Consider the following 21,802-nt stretch of genomic DNA (forward strand, 5'->3'; position numbering starts at 1 on the left):
AGTGCCTGCACCCACAGACGCTTACTGCAGATGTGTTTGCCCTGGATCACACTGGTATCCAGAAGCTCCCACATCTGACAATCACAGCACATCACTTGCCCTGCCATCTCCAATATGTTAGTTAATTAGTTTCTAATTAAAATTAATAAAGCTTACACTACTCAATAGGTTTTGGCACTGCCAGTAAACTCTACAATACTGATAATACAATATAGTACTTACAATATTGATAAAACTAATAATATCAGTTACTGGTTTACCTGCTCCAAAGTTGAAATCAAATACTGGAGGCTGAAAGAGAGTGGAGTAAAAAAAGGCACCTCCTCCCACCCTTCACTGAACTCCCCACTCAGTATGCTTCACTTCTTGCAGTAAACGTTACCTATAGGACCTCTTTCCCCCTATGCACTGAATTTCCACTTCAAAACAAATTCTCAAATATACTCCATCAATCAGGCCCAAGTCTGCCCTCAGAGCATACGTACACCTCTCACTAAATGCTATAAAGACAAGACCATAACAAATAGGAGGCAGCCATTTGGCCCCCCTGAGCCCGCTCCATCATGGAATAAGATCATGGCTGATTGGTTGTGGCCTTAATTCCACTTTCCTGCCTGCCCGAATAACTCTTGACCCCTTGTAGATCAAATATTTGTCTAACTCAGCCTTGAATATATTCAATGACCCTTCCTGTGGAACAGAATTCCCAAGACTAATAACCCTCTTAAAAAATTCCTCTTCACAAGTCTTCAATGAAGGAGCCTTATTTTTAAATTGTGCCCTGTAGTGCTGGATTCGCCCACAGAGGGAAACATCCTCTCAGCATCTACCCTGCCAAGCCTCCTCAGAATCCTACATATTTCATTAAGAACACCTCTCTCATTCTTCTAAATTCCAATGAGACCCAAGCTGCTCAACCTTGTAAAAAAAAAAAACCTCTATCCCAGGAATCAGCCTAGCGAACCTTCTCTGAATTGGTTCTAATGCAGTAATATTCCTCCTTAAGGAGTCCAAAACAGTGGACAGTGCTCTAGGTGCAGTCTCACCAATGCCCTGCACAGTTGAAGCAAGACTTTCCTACTGTTATAGTCCTTCTCTCTTGCAATGAAGGCCAACACTCCATTTGCCTACCTAATTACTTCTTGTACCTGCATACTTACTTTTTGTGATTATGTACAAGAACACGTAGATCCTTCTGAATGCAAACATTTCCCAGTCTTGCACTATTCAGAGGAAGACAGTGGGCAGAGAAGGTGCACAGTTTGTCAGCATCCAATTTCTCTGCATCCTCTTCTTGGCCAGCTGAACTTTTTTGTTTCTGCTCACATCTTTCTATACCCTTCCAAACAGTCAGCCTCCAGAGGTCATGGCCGTCAACCTCCTTGTCAGTGGCAATGCCCGCCATCTTCATATCTCACTTGGTATCCTTGTAGAAAAGGTATGAATGCCCAAGAGGTCATGACCTACTGGTCAGTTCACTGTACAGAATGGTCTTAGGGTATCCAATGAATGTGGCCAAGCCAGCAAAAGTGTTGTTGGCTTAGCAATGAGTGTATGCTGATGGAATTGGCACGTTTCAGGACCTCTGAGTTGGTGACATTGTCCTGCCGAGAAACGCTGAGGATACATCTGAGACAGCGAAGGTGGAAACCGTTCATCCTTTTCTCTTGCCTGGTATATATCGTCTAGGTTTCATTACAGTAGAGTGTATGGAGGACACAGGCTTTGTAAACTCACAATTTGACGTTCAGTTAGGTTGCTGCTGTTCAACCAGCTCTTACTCAACTTGGACATAATAGCTGCAGCTTTTGCGATGTAAGTGTTATTTCAGCATCAGATTGCTGGATATTGTGCAGCTGAAATATTTGAAGCTATCAAAACCTCTAGCATCTTATTGTCAATGTTGATAAATGGCATTATGGCAACACTTTGGGCCATAACATTTGTCTTCTTGATGCTGATGGTTAAACAAAACATTTTACAAGCTTGCGAGAGTCTGTCCATTTGCCACTGAAGATGTTCCTCAGTATGGAATGTTAGTGCAGCATCGTCAGTGTAGAACAACTCTGATGAGGACTTGGCGCATCTTTGTCTTGGATCTAAGGTGAGAAATGCTGAACAGCTTTTCATCAGTTCTGGTAAGAATACACTATGTGGGTGACCTGAAGGCATATGACAGCAGCAAAGAGAAGAAAATGCCAGAGTACAACCCTTTTTGACACCACTGTAGATCTCAAAAGGGTTCTGATGTTGCAGCATCATAGCTGACCTTATTTATCATGTTGTCACAGCAAAAGGAGATCTCATTGAGCAGTTTCAGGAAGCAGCCAATTTTCTCCAGCAGCTTAAATTGATTTTCTCTGCTCATATGGTCGAATGGCTTGGTGAGGTCAATAAAGGTAACATTGTGGTCCCCTTTGTCCATGGCAATTCTCCTGCAACTGCTGGACTGAGAAGATAATGTCATTTGTACATCTCCCGGTTCTGAAACCTCACTGGGATTCAGGGTAAATGCATTCAATTGGAATCTGCAGGGTGACAAGGACAAGGGCAAATAATTTTCCCATGCTCAGCAGGGAGATGCCTCGATTCTTGTTGCAAACACTGCAGTCACAATCTTTACATCATGTATCGCTTAACCTATCTATATCCTTTTGCAGACTCTTGTGTCCTCCTCACAACTTGCTTTCCTACCCATCTTTGCATTATCAGCAAATTTGGTTACAATATGCTCAGTTGCTATTCACACTATATATCAATGATTTGGATGAGGGGACCAAACGTAATATTCCTAAGTTTGCTAAAGGCAAAACTAGGTAGGTATGTGAGTAGTGAGGAGGATGTTAAGAGGCTTCAAGGCAATTTAGTCAAGTTGAGTGAAAGGGCAAATCCAGTAAAAGTGTGAAGTTATCCACTTCAGTAGGAAAAGAGCATGGCAGAGTATTATTTAAACAGTGATAGATTAGGAAGTATTGATGTACAAAGGAACCTGGGTGTCCTTGTACATCAATCACTGAAAGCAACTGCTTATTGTACCTGCATGCTTAAGGCAGCAAATGGTATGCTGGCCTTCATTGCAAGAGGATATGAATACAGGAGCAAGGATGTCTCACTGCAGCAATACAGGGCCTTGGTGGCACCACACCTGGGGCAGAATTTTTCACTCAGCATTCAGGCATGCGCCGACATGCTCGAGTGCAAAACAATGCGCGATGACGTTGGGTGAATGTCTCGATGTCATTGTACACTTGCATGATATTTCAGTTGGCAGGTGTGTCTGCTGACAACTTGGGGGCTATTAAACTCGTGACCGACAAAATTAACTGGGATTTTTCGCTACCTGTCCAACATTATGGCTGGCGGGCGGATCGGCCAGGCAGCCTTTGCATTTTTCAGAAAACCTCATCCAAGGGCTGTATGAGGTTTGAGTGTTTAATTTTTAAAAACTTAAAAATAGTTGGACACAAATTTCAGCATCCATATGTTTAGGTGACTCATTCTGATACGTGGGCATTTTTTCCCAGATTTTACAATGCTTTTATTGAATTTAAATTCTTCAGCTCCAAGGCAGCTCTCTACCTTCAGAGTTTTCATTCCACGCTCCCCCATGCAGACTTCAGTCCTCCTTAATAGCCCTCCTCCTGCCCCCACCACGGCAGCGCTGAGCCTTTCGGTGTGCCTTTCACACTGGCTGAGTGCAAATTGGCCAACCAGCATGAACTCGCAGTTGGGGGTCGATCACGGGCAGCAGTCGGTTCTGGGCTGCTCCCGGTCTGCAAATTGCAGCCACCCGTCAACCTGAAAATCCTACCCCTGGAGTAATGTGTGCTGTTTTGGTCTCCTTATGCAAGAAAGGATATACTTGTCATAGAGGGAGTGCAGCGAAGGTTCACTAGGCTAATTCCTGCGATGGCAGGGTTGTTACATGGGGAGAGATAGGGCCGACTATGCACTGGAGGTTAGAAGAATGAGAGGGGATCTCATTGACATGTATAAAATTTTGACGGGGCGGACAGACTGAACGCAGGGCTGATGTTTCCTCTGGCTGGGGGAGGGGGGGGGGGGTCCTAAAACAAGGGGTCACTATCTCAGGATATGCGGTAAGCCATTTAGGGCTGAGATGAGGAGAAACTTCTTCAAAGGGTGGTGAACCTGTGGAATTTTCCACCACATAGGGATGTTGCAGCCAAGTCAGTGAATATATTTAAGGAGGAAATAGGTTTCTAGACTCTAAAGGCATAAGGGGTATGGGAGAAAGGAATATGGTGTTGAGATAGAGGATCAACTATGATCATACTGAATGGCAGAGCAGGCTCGAAGGGCCAAATGACCTACTCCAGCTTCTATTTTTCTATGATTCTATATAGATTGTAAAGAGTTGAGGCTCCAGCATGGATCCCTTTGGCACTTCACTAGCTAGCCAAGCTGAAAATGAGCCATTTATTCTGACACTATTTCTTGTTCATTAGCTAATTCTCTATTCATGCTACAACACCATGAGCTCTTATCTCGTGTTATAAACTTTAAAGTGGGACCTTATCAAATGCCTTTTGGTAATCCAATTACACTACATCTACTGGTTCCCTACAACCACAATGCCTGTTATATTCCCAAAGAACGCCAATAAATTTGCCAAATAAGATTTCCCTTTAATAAAACCATGTTTACTATGCCTGATTGTATTAAGATTCCTTAATAATGGAGTCATTAGTTAGTGATTGAAGAATAAAGCAATTTCTGAACAGGTTAGTTAGGTGCTTGAAGGGAAGTGTGAAAGGGGCATGGGAACAGCATGGGATTAGAACTACTACTTGTACAGAGAATAATAGGCTAAACATAGTTTTATGCAAATCAATTCTCAAGTTAAAGAACAGTTTGGTTTTTAACACTGCAAACTCTTGGCAGCAAATGTGCCATTGCACAACTTGGCAGCATCCATATCTAATTTAATTTGACAATTACTGCACACAGTTTGGATAATGTTAGCTATAATGGCAATCCACAGCATCCAATTAAACCATCAGATCCAATGCTCATTAATTTAGTCGGGTGTGTACATAAGCATTCGTCTGAATATAATGGACTAGACATGCAATCTTCAGAACAGATTTCTCTACTCATGGGCAGGCAGAGCTATACATCAAGATGCCAGGCATGCCAAAGAGCTCCTAACTCTGGCTTAAAGTGCCTCTGGAAGTTGATTTTTTTTTAAAAAGGAAAAATGTCACATTTTTAAGAAGTCAAGGTTTAAAGCCCCATGGATATTGCTACGTTACACTAGTCATCCACAAAATGGGGTCGAGAGAATTTCCAGGGAGTCTGCAAAACAAAGTGCAAACTGGGAGTCAAGAGCAGATTGCAGCCACAAAGTGGGCTGGCTATTTCGTCTAAGAGGGGAGCACACAAGTTTGGACAGACTCTGCATTAAGCAGCAGGCACACCCATCTCACTGATAGCTCTAAGCAGAGACTTGTTTTCTTAAAAGCATTATTGGCACACTCACTGAGTATATTTTACTATAGATGGGGGGCCCGTGAATTGAATAAAACTATTTGTCCTATTATTCTCTGTACAAGGAGTAGTTCTAATACCACACTGTTCCCATGTCCCTTTAACACTGATCCATTTGAAAAGGGGCCCCTCAAACAAAAAAGTTTGAGAACCATTGCTTTAAGCCCCTCCAGTGACATCACTGAAAGGAAGGAACTCTGCTCTGAAGCAGCTAGATGAGAACTGTAATGGCAGTACCAATGGCTGCAGAGCCATTTGGCCTGTTCATCACTGAAGGTTTGCATGCAAGCCTCTTTTAAAAATACAAACAGTGGAATCTAGTATTGCACAAACTTCCTGTTACAGTAAGTTTACCTGTTACAGTAAGTTTACCTGTTACAGTAAGTTTACCTGTTACAGTAAGTTTCTTACTAATACACAACTCCCATTCCTGACAACAAGCATGTAGTGGTAAATACTGGTGTCAAATATTACAATTATAATCAATTAATGCATTTTAATTCCCAGAATTTAGTCCCTGATAAATTAAAATTGATCATGATTTTGGGAAATGGATATTAAATAGCACCAGTGGTGTCAATGATTCTGAACCACCAGTATTTTGATTATGCTCAATTACAATGAAGCTTTATTTGTCCCTGACAACTGAGACATTGTATGACAATTATTTCCATTTTTTCCTTTGAACATCGGCATAGCTCTCATAAGGCTAGCTCAGTAGAGTAAATGTTTCTCTGATTATATCTAGACAAAGTCAACTTGGGGTTCCCACCTCATTCCTCCTTGTAGGTAGCAGAAATTCAGACTTTTCTCCACTTTATTTACGCACTGATATTTGCGACATAGTAACTAATGCAATTAACTTGAACTTCAACTCTTAAATTGCCACATTTAATCCTAAATAAAAATTGTAAACCAAGCCAATTATATATCAGGCATATACTCTGCCTCCACTCTCAACTTTTCCTACACACTAGTTCAAATCTTTAACTCCCAAACTCTTTAGTTGTACCCACTCATCACCATGATTCCCTTGCAGCCACCTCAATCCTTCTGAACCCAGCATCCATTTCCCCATCATAATTCCATGCTTGACGAGTAATTAAAAGTATAATTAAAAACAAGGGGAGATGCTACAAAAAAAATGACAAACTCTGTATAAAAGTGTCTGTAATAAAGAGGGGAGCTGGTGGCACCAGTGTTGAGGAGCCAAATATACTAGGGATTAATTAGTGAGTAATGCTACAGAAGAATTAGGACTGGAAATTAAACATTGCAGGGTTTAACATTTAGAAATGTTGGGGGAGAAGGGAAGGTGGAATATTTATAACCAATGGAGATAATATAATGGCAGTAGAAAAAAATTTGACAATTAGTTAAGACAGAAGATAATAAAATGATCAATTACATTAATGGGGGCAGTTTACAGGGTGAGAAATGGAGAAAAACATACAAAATTAGGAAAATGAGTGGAAAAAAAGTAGAATAATTATTATGGCCAGAAGTCAACAAAAGGAAAGGGAATGAAGTTCCTACAATGTGTGTGAGATTTATTTCTAATCCAGTATATAAAAAGCCTAACAAGGAAGAATTCGCCACTGGATCTTGTAATGGATTGAACCAGAGTAAGTAAAAGAATTAAAAGTAGGGGAACATCTTGGCTTTAGTGAAAATAATATAAGCTTAAAGATAATTAAGGACATATCAACAATGACTTATATTTAGATAGCACATTTAACATAATTAAATATTCCATGGCACTTCATAAGGGACATTATAAAACAACCTAGCCATGAAGGATTTTAGGTTAAATGACCAAATGCTTGGTCAAAGGTGTAGGTTTTAAGTAATGTCCTGAAAGAGGAAAGCAAGGTAGAGGCGGAGAAGTACAGGGAGGGAATTCAGAGTTTGGGGTTTAGGCAACTGAAGAATGGCTACAAATGGCGAAGCATAACAAAGACTGGGTATTAAATTGAAGAAAAGCAATTCTGAGAGCTGTGAACAGGCCTTGTCAAAATAAAATGGACAATAATACTGGCAAACAATTATGCACAACAGAAATGGAAAATATTTTAAATAGTACTCAGAGTCCAGGAAAAACATTAAGAACAGAATATTAATGAGACACCATGCTGAATAACAACATTAGGGGGAAAAAATATCAAAGATAAGGAAATAGGCATACATAAACTGAATGGAGATTGAGGAGAACATGATAAGGGAGAAGAAAAGGCAATTAGATTAAAAGTCAAAAGAACAAGGGAACTATGAAATTAAATCATCAAGGAACATAAAATAGTAAAATATTCTACAGGGGCATAAAAAAAGTCAGAATGGGATTGGGGCTACGAAGGGATGGATGGGATAAAATGCCATGCAAAATGGCAGAAATATTAAATGATTAGTTTGTTTTAGTGTTTACCAGGGAAACAGGGTAGGTAGACATTGAAGATGAGATTAGAAATAATATAACCACATAAAATAGAAAAAGAAATAATCATCAACCTCAAAGTGGCTAAAACACCTGGTCTGGACAGGTTGTTACTGACTGTTTTAAAATAATCTAAGAAGAGATAGCAGAGGCACTGTTACACATTTAATGATCAATTAGAAAGTGGTGTAGTGCCACAAGGCTGGTGGATAGCTAACATTAATACTCATACTTAAGAAGCAACACAGAACATATCCAAGGAGCTATAGGGCCAACAAACAAGGTCAGAACTTGTTGAGTCAGGAAGCCAATTGCAAATGGGCAGCTAACTGGCTGCAAAACAAAGCTAAAAATAGGGGTAAAGGATTGCTACTCAGAATGGCAGGTGGTGGAAAGTGGAGCCCCACAAGGATCAGAGATGGGGCCACTGTTGTTCACAATTTATATTAACAATTTAGACTCTGGAATCAAAAACTCATTTCTAAATAGTAGCTGAGCCCAAATTTGAAGACAGTGGCTTGTGGGGTGGGGGAAGCATAGTCATTGCTGAGGAGGAATGCAACACACTACAAAGCATTAATAAACTTACAGAATGAGAATAAAATTGGCAAATGAATTTCAATACAGGTAAGTGTAAAATATTACATTTTGGAAATAGAAATATGATCACATATTACTTAGAAAATAGGAATTTAAATGTGGTAGAGCAAACAGATCAGGGAATGCTAATTCACAAAACAAAAATACCAGTTCAGGTTAATAAGGTCATTAAAAACAAGTATGAAGGTCAATTTCTACAGGGATAAAAGAGGTAGAGAAATTATGCTAAATCTGTATTGAAGCTTGGTTAGACCATAGTTGACATACGATATACAGTTTTGGTCTCCATATTATAGAAACAGAGGAACTGGAAAGGGTGCAAAAAAGATTTACAAGAATGATATCAGAAATGAGGGGTTATACCCATCAAGAAAGAACAAACAGGCTGGCTCTCTTCCCTTGAGAGAGAAAGCTGAGGGATTTTAGAATTATGAAAAGCTTTGATAGAGCAGCCACAGATTGTGTTTCCACTTGAGAGGAAGAGCAGAAGAGGCCATCAAATAAGAAATTCAGAGAGAAAAAGAAACTGCTTTATACAGGGAACTGACGAGAGTGTGAAACTCATTACCATGGAGTGGCTGAAGTGAATAGTACAGAAGCATTTAAGGGGAGGCATTGAAGGACAAGGGAATAGAGGGTTATATACTGATAGATCTGGATAAGGAAAAGCAAGAGAAGGTTTGGGTGGAGTACAAATGCTGGCATGGACTGCTTGGGTTGAATGCCAAATTTGTGTGCTGTATATTCTATTTGACCCTATGTAAAGCAAGGCTAGAGTGTTCTGCCATACTAGCCATTTGTGAATTCTATGTTTCACACATCGGGTTGGTGAGAGAATTTCTTCCAACTTGCCCCTTCCAGCTGCTAGTGATAATCCTGACTTTATGCCTGCTCCTTCTTACCAATGTTAAATGTCTGTTAGGGACCGTTATTGTTTAAAAAAATCTGAACACCCAGCAATTAACCGTCAGAACTACACCACAAGACTTAGCATTTTTTTAAACAAAACCAAACTTTAACCGTTTTGATATTCAATAAAGCAATATTAATACTATCACATATAAAATCTTATGCTATAAACTCAGTTCTACTTTTTTACTTCCTCCGGAGTTCCCTTATCTTACAAAATCGTGACGGTTCATTCACTTTTCCTGGAGTCATCCAAAAGGTATGCCATAGCCCTCCAGAATTTACTTGAATTCTCTTTAGAATTTCTCTCATCTATTGGAGTCCTTCCATTAGCTTTTTGGCTATGTGATTCTCTACCTTTCTCTTTACAGATCTCACGACTGTGGACACCTCAGCTCCTTGTTCGGGTTGCCAGCAGATATCCAACTTGCCAGATTTCCAAGCTGACTCTGCTAACTGCTTTCTGCTTCAAGGCTCTGACAACTGCTGAAGATTTCTTCCAATAGCTGCAAACTAGAGCAAATCTTCTAGATAAATTAAACAAAAGACCCTTCTGATCAAGGCTCTATCCTGAATCACCATCACCATGGCAACATGGCATGCTTTGGGATGATTCAACCAGAAATGCAAATGAATTATCTTAACTTCAACATAATTCTTTGATTCTGCAACCCATATGAATAATTTATATTGGCAAGAGAGTTTCCACCTTTGTTTCCAAGAATTGCTAGCTTTTCACTTTGAGATAACAATGGACACCTTAGCTTCACCCAGGGGTCCACAAATGAATCACCCATTATTTAAGATTTTTTTTTAACCCACTATCAACCTTGTAAGATAAACACAGGTTAATTAAATCTAGGCTTGTTTGAATTGCATTCACTTGAGCTGCCTACCAATTCCTTAACCAAATTACCTGGAAAAACTCAGCAGGTCTGGCAGCATCAGCGGAGAAGAGTTGACGTTCCAAGTCATCTCCGCCGATGCTGCCAGACCTGCTGAGTTTTTCCAGGTAATTCTGTTTTTGTTTTGGATTTCCAGCATCCGCAGTTTTTTTGTTTTTATCCTTAACCAAATGCCTCCATTTTAAAGCTGAAACTTTAATTCCTAAAACTAAGTTATACTCTAAAACATATGAATCATGAACTAGATATTTGCAATACCAATCTGCCAACCAGTGCAAACAATATTTCACTGCTCAACTTCAAAGCCTCTTACAAACCTCAATTAGGTCCCTTTAACTGCATTCGTGAAGAAAATTTTTCAAGCACTTCATAACTGTGACCTCTCATTCATTCTATTGTCTCACCAATCTTCAGGTGCATCCTTAACATTACTGTTACAATTGGCCTAGATGTGTCCACTACATTTCATCATAATTAGTCACTGCTTTACTGTTTTCTACTTGGTTTAATTATCTTCTTTGCTTATCTGAATTTTTCCCAATTTTAAATTAAATCGCAAGTTATCTATAGCAAGTTAATAAACAGGGAAAACAGTAGGTTAATTTTAACTGCCCTTTCTAGCTCCACACCAAGTTTCTAAACATTCATAATAAGTGATGAATGAGTCAAACTTTAACAATTTTAACAGGACAGAACTGAAATTCCAACACAGCAAACTAAGCAAACCACAGACACCCATTACAATTAGAAAAGCCAAGTTCAGATTTGTACAGCATTTACAACTTTTAAATGAGATTAAGTTACATAAATGATGGATAGTTGGAAGTGATTGCTTGACATAATTTGATCTAGTGGTGCAGATGTTTTATATGGAAAACAAGAATGCGGTACAGGATGCAGTCTTGAGGCGTTTAGATGCTAACCATATATAGAATAAGACACACTCAAAACTAAGCAGCTGATAGATTCAGATAATTTGTATAGATAACAGCTGATAATCAAGAGAACGTTACAGGCTAGAACCTAATCAAGGAGTTTAGATGGTTTGAACACAGATACAATTATCCATTACTTCATCAGTCAAAACAAGCTGCAATGCTGGTGCTGGAAAAGCACTTACATTCGCCTAATGTGTACAGGAGGATCCTAAATCATTAATCTCATTTCAAAATCATAACACTGTGGGCAAACTTCTTGCTCTGACAAAAACAATGCGGACAGTCATTTTTGCAAACAGACAGCATTTTACAATTTACTTTCATGAAACATTGTCACAAAAACCTTCATTGTATCCCCTTTCCAGTGAAATATACTATTTTTCTGGCTATCATAACTCTAACCTCTCATTCTTAGTGTTATTCTAATGAATCAAAGGTTGTCCAATTACAGTTTTGCCTGCCAAAGGGCTACCTGTACAGAAGGGATAGTTCTGTCACAGTCAAGGTATATTTCCACAAAGAGAAAAGTTTTGGCAAACAAGTCCAGAGCTACCTGAATGACAAAAGAGGTAGAGATTAAGAAGGTGTGCTTATGACAAATGTCAGGTGGATAATACAACCAAGAACCTGGCTGGATATAGAAGGTTCAGAAGGAAACTGAAAAAGCAAATAGGAGAATCTCAGAACATGAGAGGAGACGGGCAGCTAACATAAAAGGGAGCCAAAAGATTTTCAAATGGCATATCAATAGTAAAAAGGCTGGTAAGAGGAGGGGGGGTGGGGCTGATTAGGAACTGAAAATGGGATTTACAAATGGAAAGCAGGTGGTGGTGGTTGGGGGGCGGGGGGGCGGTATGGCTGAGGTATTAAATTAATACTTTGCATCTTTACCAATGAAGATGCTGCTGCACATGTCTTGGTGAAAGAGAAGGTTAATTCAGACACTTGAAAGTTTGTCTGCCCTTAAAAGTTGACAAAGCACCAGGACTGGACACAATGCATCCAAGAATACAAAGGGAAATGAAGGTGGAAATTGTGGAGGCACTAGCCATAATTTGCAGTTTTTCTTTGACTAAGGGGTGGTGCCAGAGGGCTAGAGAATTGCAAACATTATACACTTGTTCAAAAAAGATGTAAAAATAAACCCAAAAACTATCAGCCTGTCAGTTTAATCTCAGTGTTGGAAAGCATCTAGAAATAATAATTCAGGACAAAATTAATAGACACTTCAGCAAATTAAGTTATATTACTTAAGGAAAGCTAGCATGTACTTGAGGGTGAATTATGTTTAACTTTTTTGGTGGAGATAACAGAGGGTTGATGAGATTGATGCACTGTACAGGGACTTCCAAAAGGCTTTTGAGATAGTGTCGCAAAACAGGCTTGTGGGTGGAGTTAGAGCTCATGGAGTCAACAGTAGCATCATGGATACAAATTGGCTGAGTGACAGGAAACAGAATACTGCTTAATGGATGTTTTCCAAACAGGAGGAAGGATTATTGCATATTCCGAAGGGTTAGTGTTTGAACCTCTGCTGATATATATTGACATAGACTTGTGTACAGGGTACAACTTCAAAATTTGCAGACGATATGAACCGTGGAAGTATTGCGAACTGTGCGGAGGATAGTGAAAAACTTCAGAAAGGTCACAGACAGGTTCGGGGGTAGATAAATAAATGAAATTCAATGCAGGGGAGTGTGAAGTGATTCACTTTGGAAGAAAGAACGCAGAGAAACAATATAAAATAAAGGATACAACTCCAAAGGGGTGCGAGAGCAGAGGGACTTGGGTGCATATCTGCATAAGTCATTGAAGGTTGCAGGGCAGGTTAAAAACAGAGTTAATACAACATGCAGCATCCTTGGCTTTACCAATAGGAGCATAAAGTATAAAAGCAAGGAAGTTACATTATACTTGCATAGGACATTGGTTTGGCCTCAACTGGAGTACTGTGTCCAGTGCAACACACTTTAGGAATGATGTGAAGCCATTAGAGTGTGCAGAAAATATTCATTAGAACGGTTCCAGGGAATAGGTACATCAGTTAAGTAGATAGACTAGAAAAGTTGGGACCGTTTTCCTTGAAGAGGTCAAGTGGAAATTGATAGGGGTATTCAAAATCATGAAAGGTCTGGACAGAGTAGAGAGAGAGAAACTGTTCCCACTTGCGAAAGGACTAAGAACCAGGTGGAACAGATTTAAAGTAACTGGCAGTAGAAGTAATGGCAACACAAGGAAAAATCTTTTCATTCAGCAAGTAGTTAGGATCTAGAATGCACTGCCTGACACTGTTGGAGGCAAGTTCAATCAATACATTCAAGGAGGAACTGGATTATTATCTAAAAAGGAAATGTGCAGAGCTACAGAGAGAAGGCAGGGGAGTGGCACTAGCGAATTGTATTTTCAGAGAAAGCACAGACATGACATGCCAAATGGACTCCTGTGCTGTAACAATTCTGCAACTCTGAGAATCTTAACTATGTACACAGCCATTAGATTTCTACAATGGGGTACAGAGTGCTGCACTATATTATCACTATTGTTTTACTCTGTTATTTTTGGTATCGCTTTGCCCTGTAATTTTTTTCAATTTCTTAAAAGAAAGCTAGTCATGCACTTATCTAGGTAACTGAGGACAGAGAAATCAAAAAAGGAATCTCATTTTAAATGCACTGCAAACTTTGCACTGAGATTCTAATTATTCAGCACTGGATCTCAATTACATATCAAGCAACTATTTTCACAGGATGGACTCTGCATTCCACAGCAGCAATGCACACCAAGCTGTGGAAACCATAGTTTACTTGCTATAATTAGAAAGCAAGTTCAGATTTATGTATCATCCACAACATTTAGAAGAATTACTACACCAATATTGGGTAACTAGAAGCAAGTAATTACTTCAAAATCATAACCCAGGTACGCGCCCAATTTATCTAAATGGTTCCAGATCACCCGTGCTGGCTCAGTTTCATCCTTGTGGAGGAAAGTTCCTAACTGTACTGCTCCATTCACCTGCCTATAGCATGTCTGTTGATTGCCCAGGGAATAAGAGTGGTGGAGCATTTCTTTCTCTCAAAAAAAAAATTGCCCAAGCAGTTTTTTTGTTGCCACCAGGTATTTAAAGGATATCAAACCCAAAATGCTATTGTCAAGCTGGCAGGTGACAGTGCCAACTAGGGGCTAGATTTCTCACACATTGAGTACGGGCAAATGGAGAATTTAACCCAAATTAGACAGAATGAGGAGAATTTGATGGTTCCCCGCTGATGGGTTTACAGGCAGGGGGACCCATAAAATTCCTTGGGTGGTTTTCCCACCACCCTCATTTTCCCAACAGCCTGTCCACAATTTTACATGGAATAGGCGATGCCTAGGACAGTGTGCTTACCCTCACCCCAAATGAAGGCCTTAAATGGTTATGTATTGGTCATTAAGAGCAGCTTCCAGCCCAGCGTCAATTTTGAGGCTGGAGGGTAAACAGTGACAGGGGGTAAACCTGACAAGTCACCTTGCTCAGCCGGGAAGGGGATTGGGTGGTGGTGGGGGGCGGTTTTTTGGAAGGTAAAGAGTCACCTCCCTTAAGGACTCCTTTCCACATCAGGCAGGCCTCACCAACTTACTTCAAGATCTGTACCCTGTGGGTGCTCCCCCCCGACCTCCAGCCTTTCCATCAAGACCGCAACCCCACCATGAGATTCCCTGCACTTACTGGGGCTGGACTCCAGAACATGGAATCTGGGTATTGCTTCAGTCACTACTGCCAGCTAATCAGGCTGGCTGGCAGCTCTGAGACAGGACTTCTGCCCAAGTGAGGGAGCATTAAATAGCTGTGGGTCTGCTGTGATCGGTGGGAATGTGTTCTCCACTGAATCTTCAGATGGCAGGTTGGGAACATAAATAGGAGGAATAGGCCATTCAGCCCTTTGAGCCCACTCTGCTATTCAATGAGATCATGACTTACCTTCTACTTCAACACCATTTTCCTGCACTATCCCCATTTCCGTTATTGTTTTTAATATGTAGAAATCTATTGATCTGTCTTGAACATACTCAATGATTAAGCCTCCAAAGCAGTCCAGGGTAGGGAATTCCAAAGATTCACTACCCAAGTGAAGAAGTTCCTCCTCACCTTAGTCCTAAATGGCCTGCCGTTTATTCTAAGACTGAGTCCCCTGGTTTTAGACTCCCCAGCCAAGGGAAACATCCTGTTGAGCCCTGCAAGAATTTTGTATATTTGAATGAGATCGCCTCATTCTTTTAAACTCTAAGGCCAAATCTATTTAACCTTTCCTCATAGGACAATCCCTCCATCCCAGGAATTAATTTAGTGAACCTTCGTTGCACTCTCTCCTTGGCAAGTACATCTTTCTTTAGTCAAGGAGACCAAAACTGCACATAATACTGCAGGTGTGGTCTCAAGGCTCTGTATAATTGCAGCAGTAAGGCATTTTCCTCCTATACTCAAATCCTATTGTAATAAAGGCCAACATACCTTTTGCCTTCTAATTGCTTGCTGTACTTGCATGTTAGCTTTCATTAACTCAGGAACAAGGACACACAAATCCCTTTGAAGTTCAAGACTTGCCAGCCTTTCAGCATTTAAGAAATACTCTACTTCTGCTTTTCCTAACAAATTGGGTAACCTCACATTTCTCCACATGGTATTCCATCTACCAATTTTTTGTCCACTTGCTTAGCCTCTCCAAATCCCCTTGAAGTGTCTTTGCATCCTCCTCTCAACTCTCACTTCCACCTAGTTTTCTGTCATCTAAAAACATGGTAATATTACATTTAGTCCCCATAAAATCATTGACAGAGATTGAGAATAGCTGGGGGCCAAGCACTGATCCTTGCGGTACCCCATTAGTTACTGCCAGCCAACCTGAAAATGTGGTGGCAAGAACAACATGTAGTACTCCAATTGTGGCAACCAGCGTTTTATACAGTTCCAGCATAACCTCCCTACTTACCATCACCCTCTGCTTCCTGCCTCTCAGCCACTTGTGGATCCAACATGCCACTTTGCCTTGGATCCCATGGGCTCTTACTTTCTTCGACAGTCTGCCATGAGGGACCTTATCAAAAGCCTTGCTAAAGTCCGTGTAGACCACATCAAGTGCATTACCCTCATCAACGCTCCTGAGTGTAGCCACATCAGGTCAGGCCATCAGCGTGGAGGACCAAGGGTAGCTGGCAGCCACAGCTATGACCCCCTGGTACCCTTAGTTTCAGAGTGACGGGGTGAGGTAAATTGAAGGAGACCCTGCTGAGCACTCCAGCCTGCTACTGTGAGACTGCCTCCAGTTGCGTCTGCTGCCAAGAATATCCCATTGGCACCAATTTGTCCCGTATTTGGTACTTAATTAGCTAATCTGGCAAGATTGCTGAGGCAGGAACACGGAGCTGACCCAACATGAGATTTTGCTTCTGGTCCCACCTTCAAACCCATCTCCACAGGACCAGAAAGATTCCATCCACATAATGTAAGGAGTACTGGTAATATTACCTTTGATGATCAGAGGATCTATCATATTATGCTAAAAATGTTCCATTAAAGCAAAAATGAAGATTCTACGTCTCCAAACTCGAGTCACATTCATCTTTGATACCTATCGTGTGCCACAGTACTGGACCAGGTCAAATTGTGCTTACCTGTGAATCTGCCCATTTTTATGCAGGTAATCCAGTCCCTCCAGTACTTCTTTCAGAATAGTGGCTATAACTGCCTCCTCCAAAACACCATTCTTGTGATCCCCCCTCGCTACTACATGTTTAATGATATCGAGCACAGATCCTGGAATGGAGAGAAAAGACATTAAGGCAAAATACCATTTGTTTAAATTCTTCAATCAATAAATTGGCCTAATTCTTACAGTATTTGTGAAGCAAAAATTATCTTTTGTTTTTTGCCATCACAGTTAGTAACTGGGTTACATTACCCACAAGCAATCTTCCTAGCTTCAAAAAGACAGACCAATAGCAACCTTGGCTTTGTTAAGTGGCTAAATGGTCAATGTTGGGAACAAAATATTCCAGGATGCTTAGCTTTTAGAAGAGATAGGGTGAGGGGTAGCACTGAAAATGAAGGATGGGATCAAGACAGTGGAAGAAATCTTAGCTCAGAAAACATCAGTGGAAGTTGTTTATAGGCCCCCAACAGTATTTGTAATGTAGGGTAGAGTACAAATCAGGAAATTACACTCACAAAACAGTTCCGAAATAATGGGGAACCAAAGGCCCAGTGAGAAGGGGAAACTTAAAGAAATCAGTACAAGCAAACAAATAGTATTTGAAAAATTAATGGGATTAGTTGGCAACAAATCCCCCTGACAACTGCATCCTAGTGTTTTTTTTTTTAAAAACTTAGTATTACATAGGATATATGGCACAGAAACAGGCTATTCAGCCCAACCAGTCCATACAAACAATTACACTCCACTCAAGCCTTCTACCATCTTTCACAGAATTGTTACTGCACAGAAGGTGGTCATTCAACCTGTCAGGTCTGCACCGGCTCTCCAAAGGAACGATTCACCTAGTGCCATCCCCCACCTTCTCCATATAGCCCTGCCCATTCTTTCTTGTCAGACATTAATCCAATTCCCCCTTGAATGCCTTGATTGAACCAGTCTCCACCATACTCAGGCAGCACATTCAAGATCCAGCTGCGTAAAAAAAAGTTTCTCATGTCTCCTTTGCTTCTTTTGCCAATGACCTTAAATCTGTGCCCTCGTTCTTGATCATTCTACCAATGGCAAAGATTTCTCTCTATTTACAGGGTCCAGATTCCTCATGATTTTGAGTATCTCTATCAAACCTTCTCTTCTCCAAGAGAAACAGTCCCAAGCTCTTGAGTGTATGCAACTGAAGTTCCTCATCCCTTGAGCTGCCTTTCCTTTAAATTTGAAACCACACAACTTCCTTCACAAGCCATGGAGGGTGCATTCTTCTTGTAGAGTCTTCCTTTCTCAGTGGAGGTATTTAAGAGCAGTCTATACAAATAGGGGTCATAAATATAAGACAAAAATCACTGATAAATTCGATCAGAAATTCAGGAGAAACCTATTTATCCAAGGAGTGGTTTGCTTGTGTAACTTACTACTATATGGAATAGTTGAGGCAAATAGCATTGATGCATTTAAAGGGAAACTAGATAAGCACACCTTATCTAAATCTATTGCCGTGACTCTCTATTCCCTACTCTCTCAAAATGCTTATCCTGTTTCCTCTTAACTACATCTATGCTATTCACTTCAACCACTCTGTGGTAGCAAGTTACATATTCTCACCACTCTGGGTAAAGAAGTTTCTTCTAAATTCCCTATTGGATTTCTTGGCAACCACCTTATATTGATGGCTCCAGCTATGCTCCACCTGGCAAGAGAAAACATTCTCCGTCTCCACACTATCAAAACCTTCATAATTTTAGAAGCCTCTATTAGGTCACCTAGGGTAGGAAGATCAGTAAGGTCACACAGAGAGGGAGACTTCACCTGAGTGAGTATACAACTGGGAATTTGGTTCAAAGTGGGAATTCGGTGCATTGGGGAAAAGAGGTGCTTTAGGTAAGGTTTAATGCAAGTTGTAAAGTGCGCTGAGTGAGAAGTTCAGTGAGGGTCAGGGAGGAGATGCTTTTCCTTCTGCTCTTTCAGCCTCCAATATTTGATTTCCATTTTTGTGCAGAGAATGAACAGGTAAATCAGTAACTGGTACTATTAGAAACTAAGTTTTATCAATATTGTAAGTACTGTATTGTTTTAAGAGTATCTTAACACCTGGAATGGGTAGGTTGTCTTATGAGAAGAATGTTGGACAGGCTGAGCTTGTATCCCGCTGGAGTTTAGAAGAGTAAGATTTGACTTGATTGAAACATAAGATCCTGAAGGATCTTGATGTGGAGCGGATATTTCCTCTTGTCAGAGAGTCTAGAACTCGGGGTCACAGTTTAAAAATAAGGAGTCGCCCATTTAAAACGGAGATGAGGCAAAATTGTTTATGAGGGTTGTGAGTATTTGGAATACTTCCTGAAAAGGTGGTGAAAGCAGTCTTTGAATATTTTTAAGGCAGAGCTAGGCAGATTCTTGGTAAGCAAGGGGATGATAGGTTATCAGGAGTAGGCAGGATGCAGATTTGAGGTTACTATAGGATCAGCCATGATTTTATTGAATGGTGGAACAGGTTCGAGGGGCCGAATGGCCTACTCCTGCTCCTTGTTCGTATCATTAGAGATTTCACAAAGTAGTCAGCCCTGTCCTTTTGCTACTTGCCCTAAATTCAGGTCAGTGTCCCATGCTCAGGGTTACAAGCCACGACCAATAGAAAATTTTCAGTGGTGATGGCAGAGAGCTAGAACAGCAAGGGACAACAGTTGCTTACGTGCAGAGGATGCTTTGGGAAGGGGACTCATTTCCTTTAAGCACACAAAGTAATCGGGAAACCATCTCATGTATTCTCTTCCCTAGTCATATTGCTCAATATTCATGGAAGCTGAAAATGGGAGGCTCTTATGAGCGATTTGAACAGGAAAGCACAGGACCATGGGATCTGGAGAAACGAGCAGAGGATCTGCCTTTGATGATCACCACTATAATTAGGTCACCCTGAGCCGCCTTTTTTCAAGAAATCTGTTAATCCTTTCCTGATGACGGATACCAAGTATTTCTGGTATCACCCTTGTAAATCTTCTCTCCAGTGCCTTTATATCCTTTTTATAATTTGGTGAACAGAACTGCACATAGTAGTCAAAGTGTGGTCAGACTCAGTTTGATACAAGTTTAAAATAACTTCTCTATCTTTCAATTTTATCCTTCTAGAAGGAAAGCCTAGTTCTTGGTTTGTTTTTCAACAGCCTTGCTAATGTGTGGCACAACTTCCAGTGATTGGTGTATTTGTACTCCAACATCCCTTTGTTCTCTACCACACCAAGGCTTGTATCTCCCAAGTAATAAGTGATGTCCCCATTCTTCCAAACAAATGTACTCCCTTATGTTGCATTAAACTTCATTTGACAAATTAACACATTTGCAGAATGGGTATATATGTCCTCCTGTAAAATGGTGCAGTCCTCAGTATTGACTATTTGTCTCAATTTGCAATCATCCTCAAATTTGGAGACTGTGTTTCTGATTCCAAGCCAAGCTGTCAATCTAAATTGGTCCCAGCACTGACCCTTGTGGAAACTTTTGTTTGAAAGGGATTCGAGTATAGAATGAAGAACTTTAACTACAATTGTACAGGGCACTGGTGAGGCCAAACCTGGAATAGAGAGAGAAGCTTTGGTCTCTTTACCCAAGGAAGGGCATACTCGCCCTAGAAGAAATGCAACAAAATCAGGATGAGAGGAATTGTCTTACGCTGAAAGGCTGAGTAGACCAGGCCTATATTCTCTGGAGTTTAAAAGAATGAGATAGTCTAATTGAAACACACAAAATTAAAGGGCATAACAGGATAGATGCCAAGAAAACATGCTCCCCACAACATCAGAGTCTTAGAATAGGGGGTCATCCATTTAGGACTGAGGCAAGGAGAAATTTCTCCACTTAAGAGAAACATAGAAAATAGGAATAGGCCATTCGGCCCTTCGAGCCTGCTCCAACGTTCATTATCATGGCTGATGATCCAACTCAGTAAGCTACTCCCACTTTCTCCCCATATCCTTTGACCCCTTTCACCCCAAGAGCTATATCTATCTCCTTCTTGAAAACATTCAATGTTTTGGCCTCAACTGCTTTCTGCGGTAGTGAATTCCACAAGCTCACCACTCTCTGGGTGAAAAAATTTTTCATCTCAGTGGACTGTGAATCTTTGGAATTTTCTAGCCCAAAGCACTGCAGATGCTCAGTTGACATGTATATCCAAGAAACAGAACAGATTTTCGGGTACCAAGGGAATTTAAGGGCTACAAGGATAGTGAAGGAAGGTGAAGAGTCAAAAGAAAAATGAAGGATGGGATAAAGACTGAATTTCAGAGCAGGCTTGAAAGACAAATAGCCTACTACTTCTTATGTTCTTATGCTCAATTTAGTAAAATGAGGCCAATTAAAGACTAACTGGCTAATTTAGTCACCAGTGTGAATAAAGAGAACATTTATAGTGAATTCATTGTATTACATAATATTGCTCAAGGCAGTAATATCAAAGCACAACACAGTGTCTCTGTTTAAAGGCTAAATGCAAGGTTTTGGCCAATAATTTCTCTGAAGCTTTGACTAGGCCAAGTAAGTGCCATATTGTAATTTGAATCCCCAGGCACTCTTGTGGGTTGAATTTGTGCAGGATTTAACTTTGGACTTCTGATTATCAATGTTAAGATCTTAAGTTAAATAGTCAAAATTTCTGAAAGCTGACTTCTACAGCAAAAATAGGGGAAGGCTCCTCTATTACTTCAAGGATTAGGGAAGCTCTTCTCTGCACTCCATCCCAGCAATCAGGGATGGTTTCTCTATGTGCTACTCCAACACACGATCAATTGAAACAACCCAACTTGTCATGAAAGTATAATT

At 40.5% G+C, this 21,802-nt stretch overlaps 1 protein-coding gene across 3 annotated transcripts in view; it reads right to left on the reverse strand.

Annotated features, from left to right (window-relative positions):
- The window catches only part of oxsr1b (oxidative stress responsive kinase 1b), a 250,226-nt gene that overhangs the window by 129,111 nt on the left and 99,313 nt on the right, over nucleotides 1–21,802 (reverse strand). For all 3 annotated transcript variants that reach the window (XR_005943301.1, XM_041189580.1, XM_041189579.1), the window contains exon 4: nucleotides 16,953–17,094. Coding sequence is in view for 2 of the 3 variants with exons in the window: in XM_041189580.1 (XP_041045514.1) it covers nucleotides 16,953–17,094 (142 nt within the window). In the remaining variant the exon portion in view is untranslated. The remainder of the gene's footprint in view (nucleotides 1–16,952; nucleotides 17,095–21,802) is intronic.

The sequence above is a fragment of the Carcharodon carcharias genome, chromosome 6 (assembly GCF_017639515.1).
Source record: "Carcharodon carcharias isolate sCarCar2 chromosome 6, sCarCar2.pri, whole genome shotgun sequence".
In the NCBI taxonomy this organism is placed as follows: Eukaryota; Metazoa; Chordata; class Chondrichthyes; order Lamniformes; family Lamnidae; genus Carcharodon; species Carcharodon carcharias.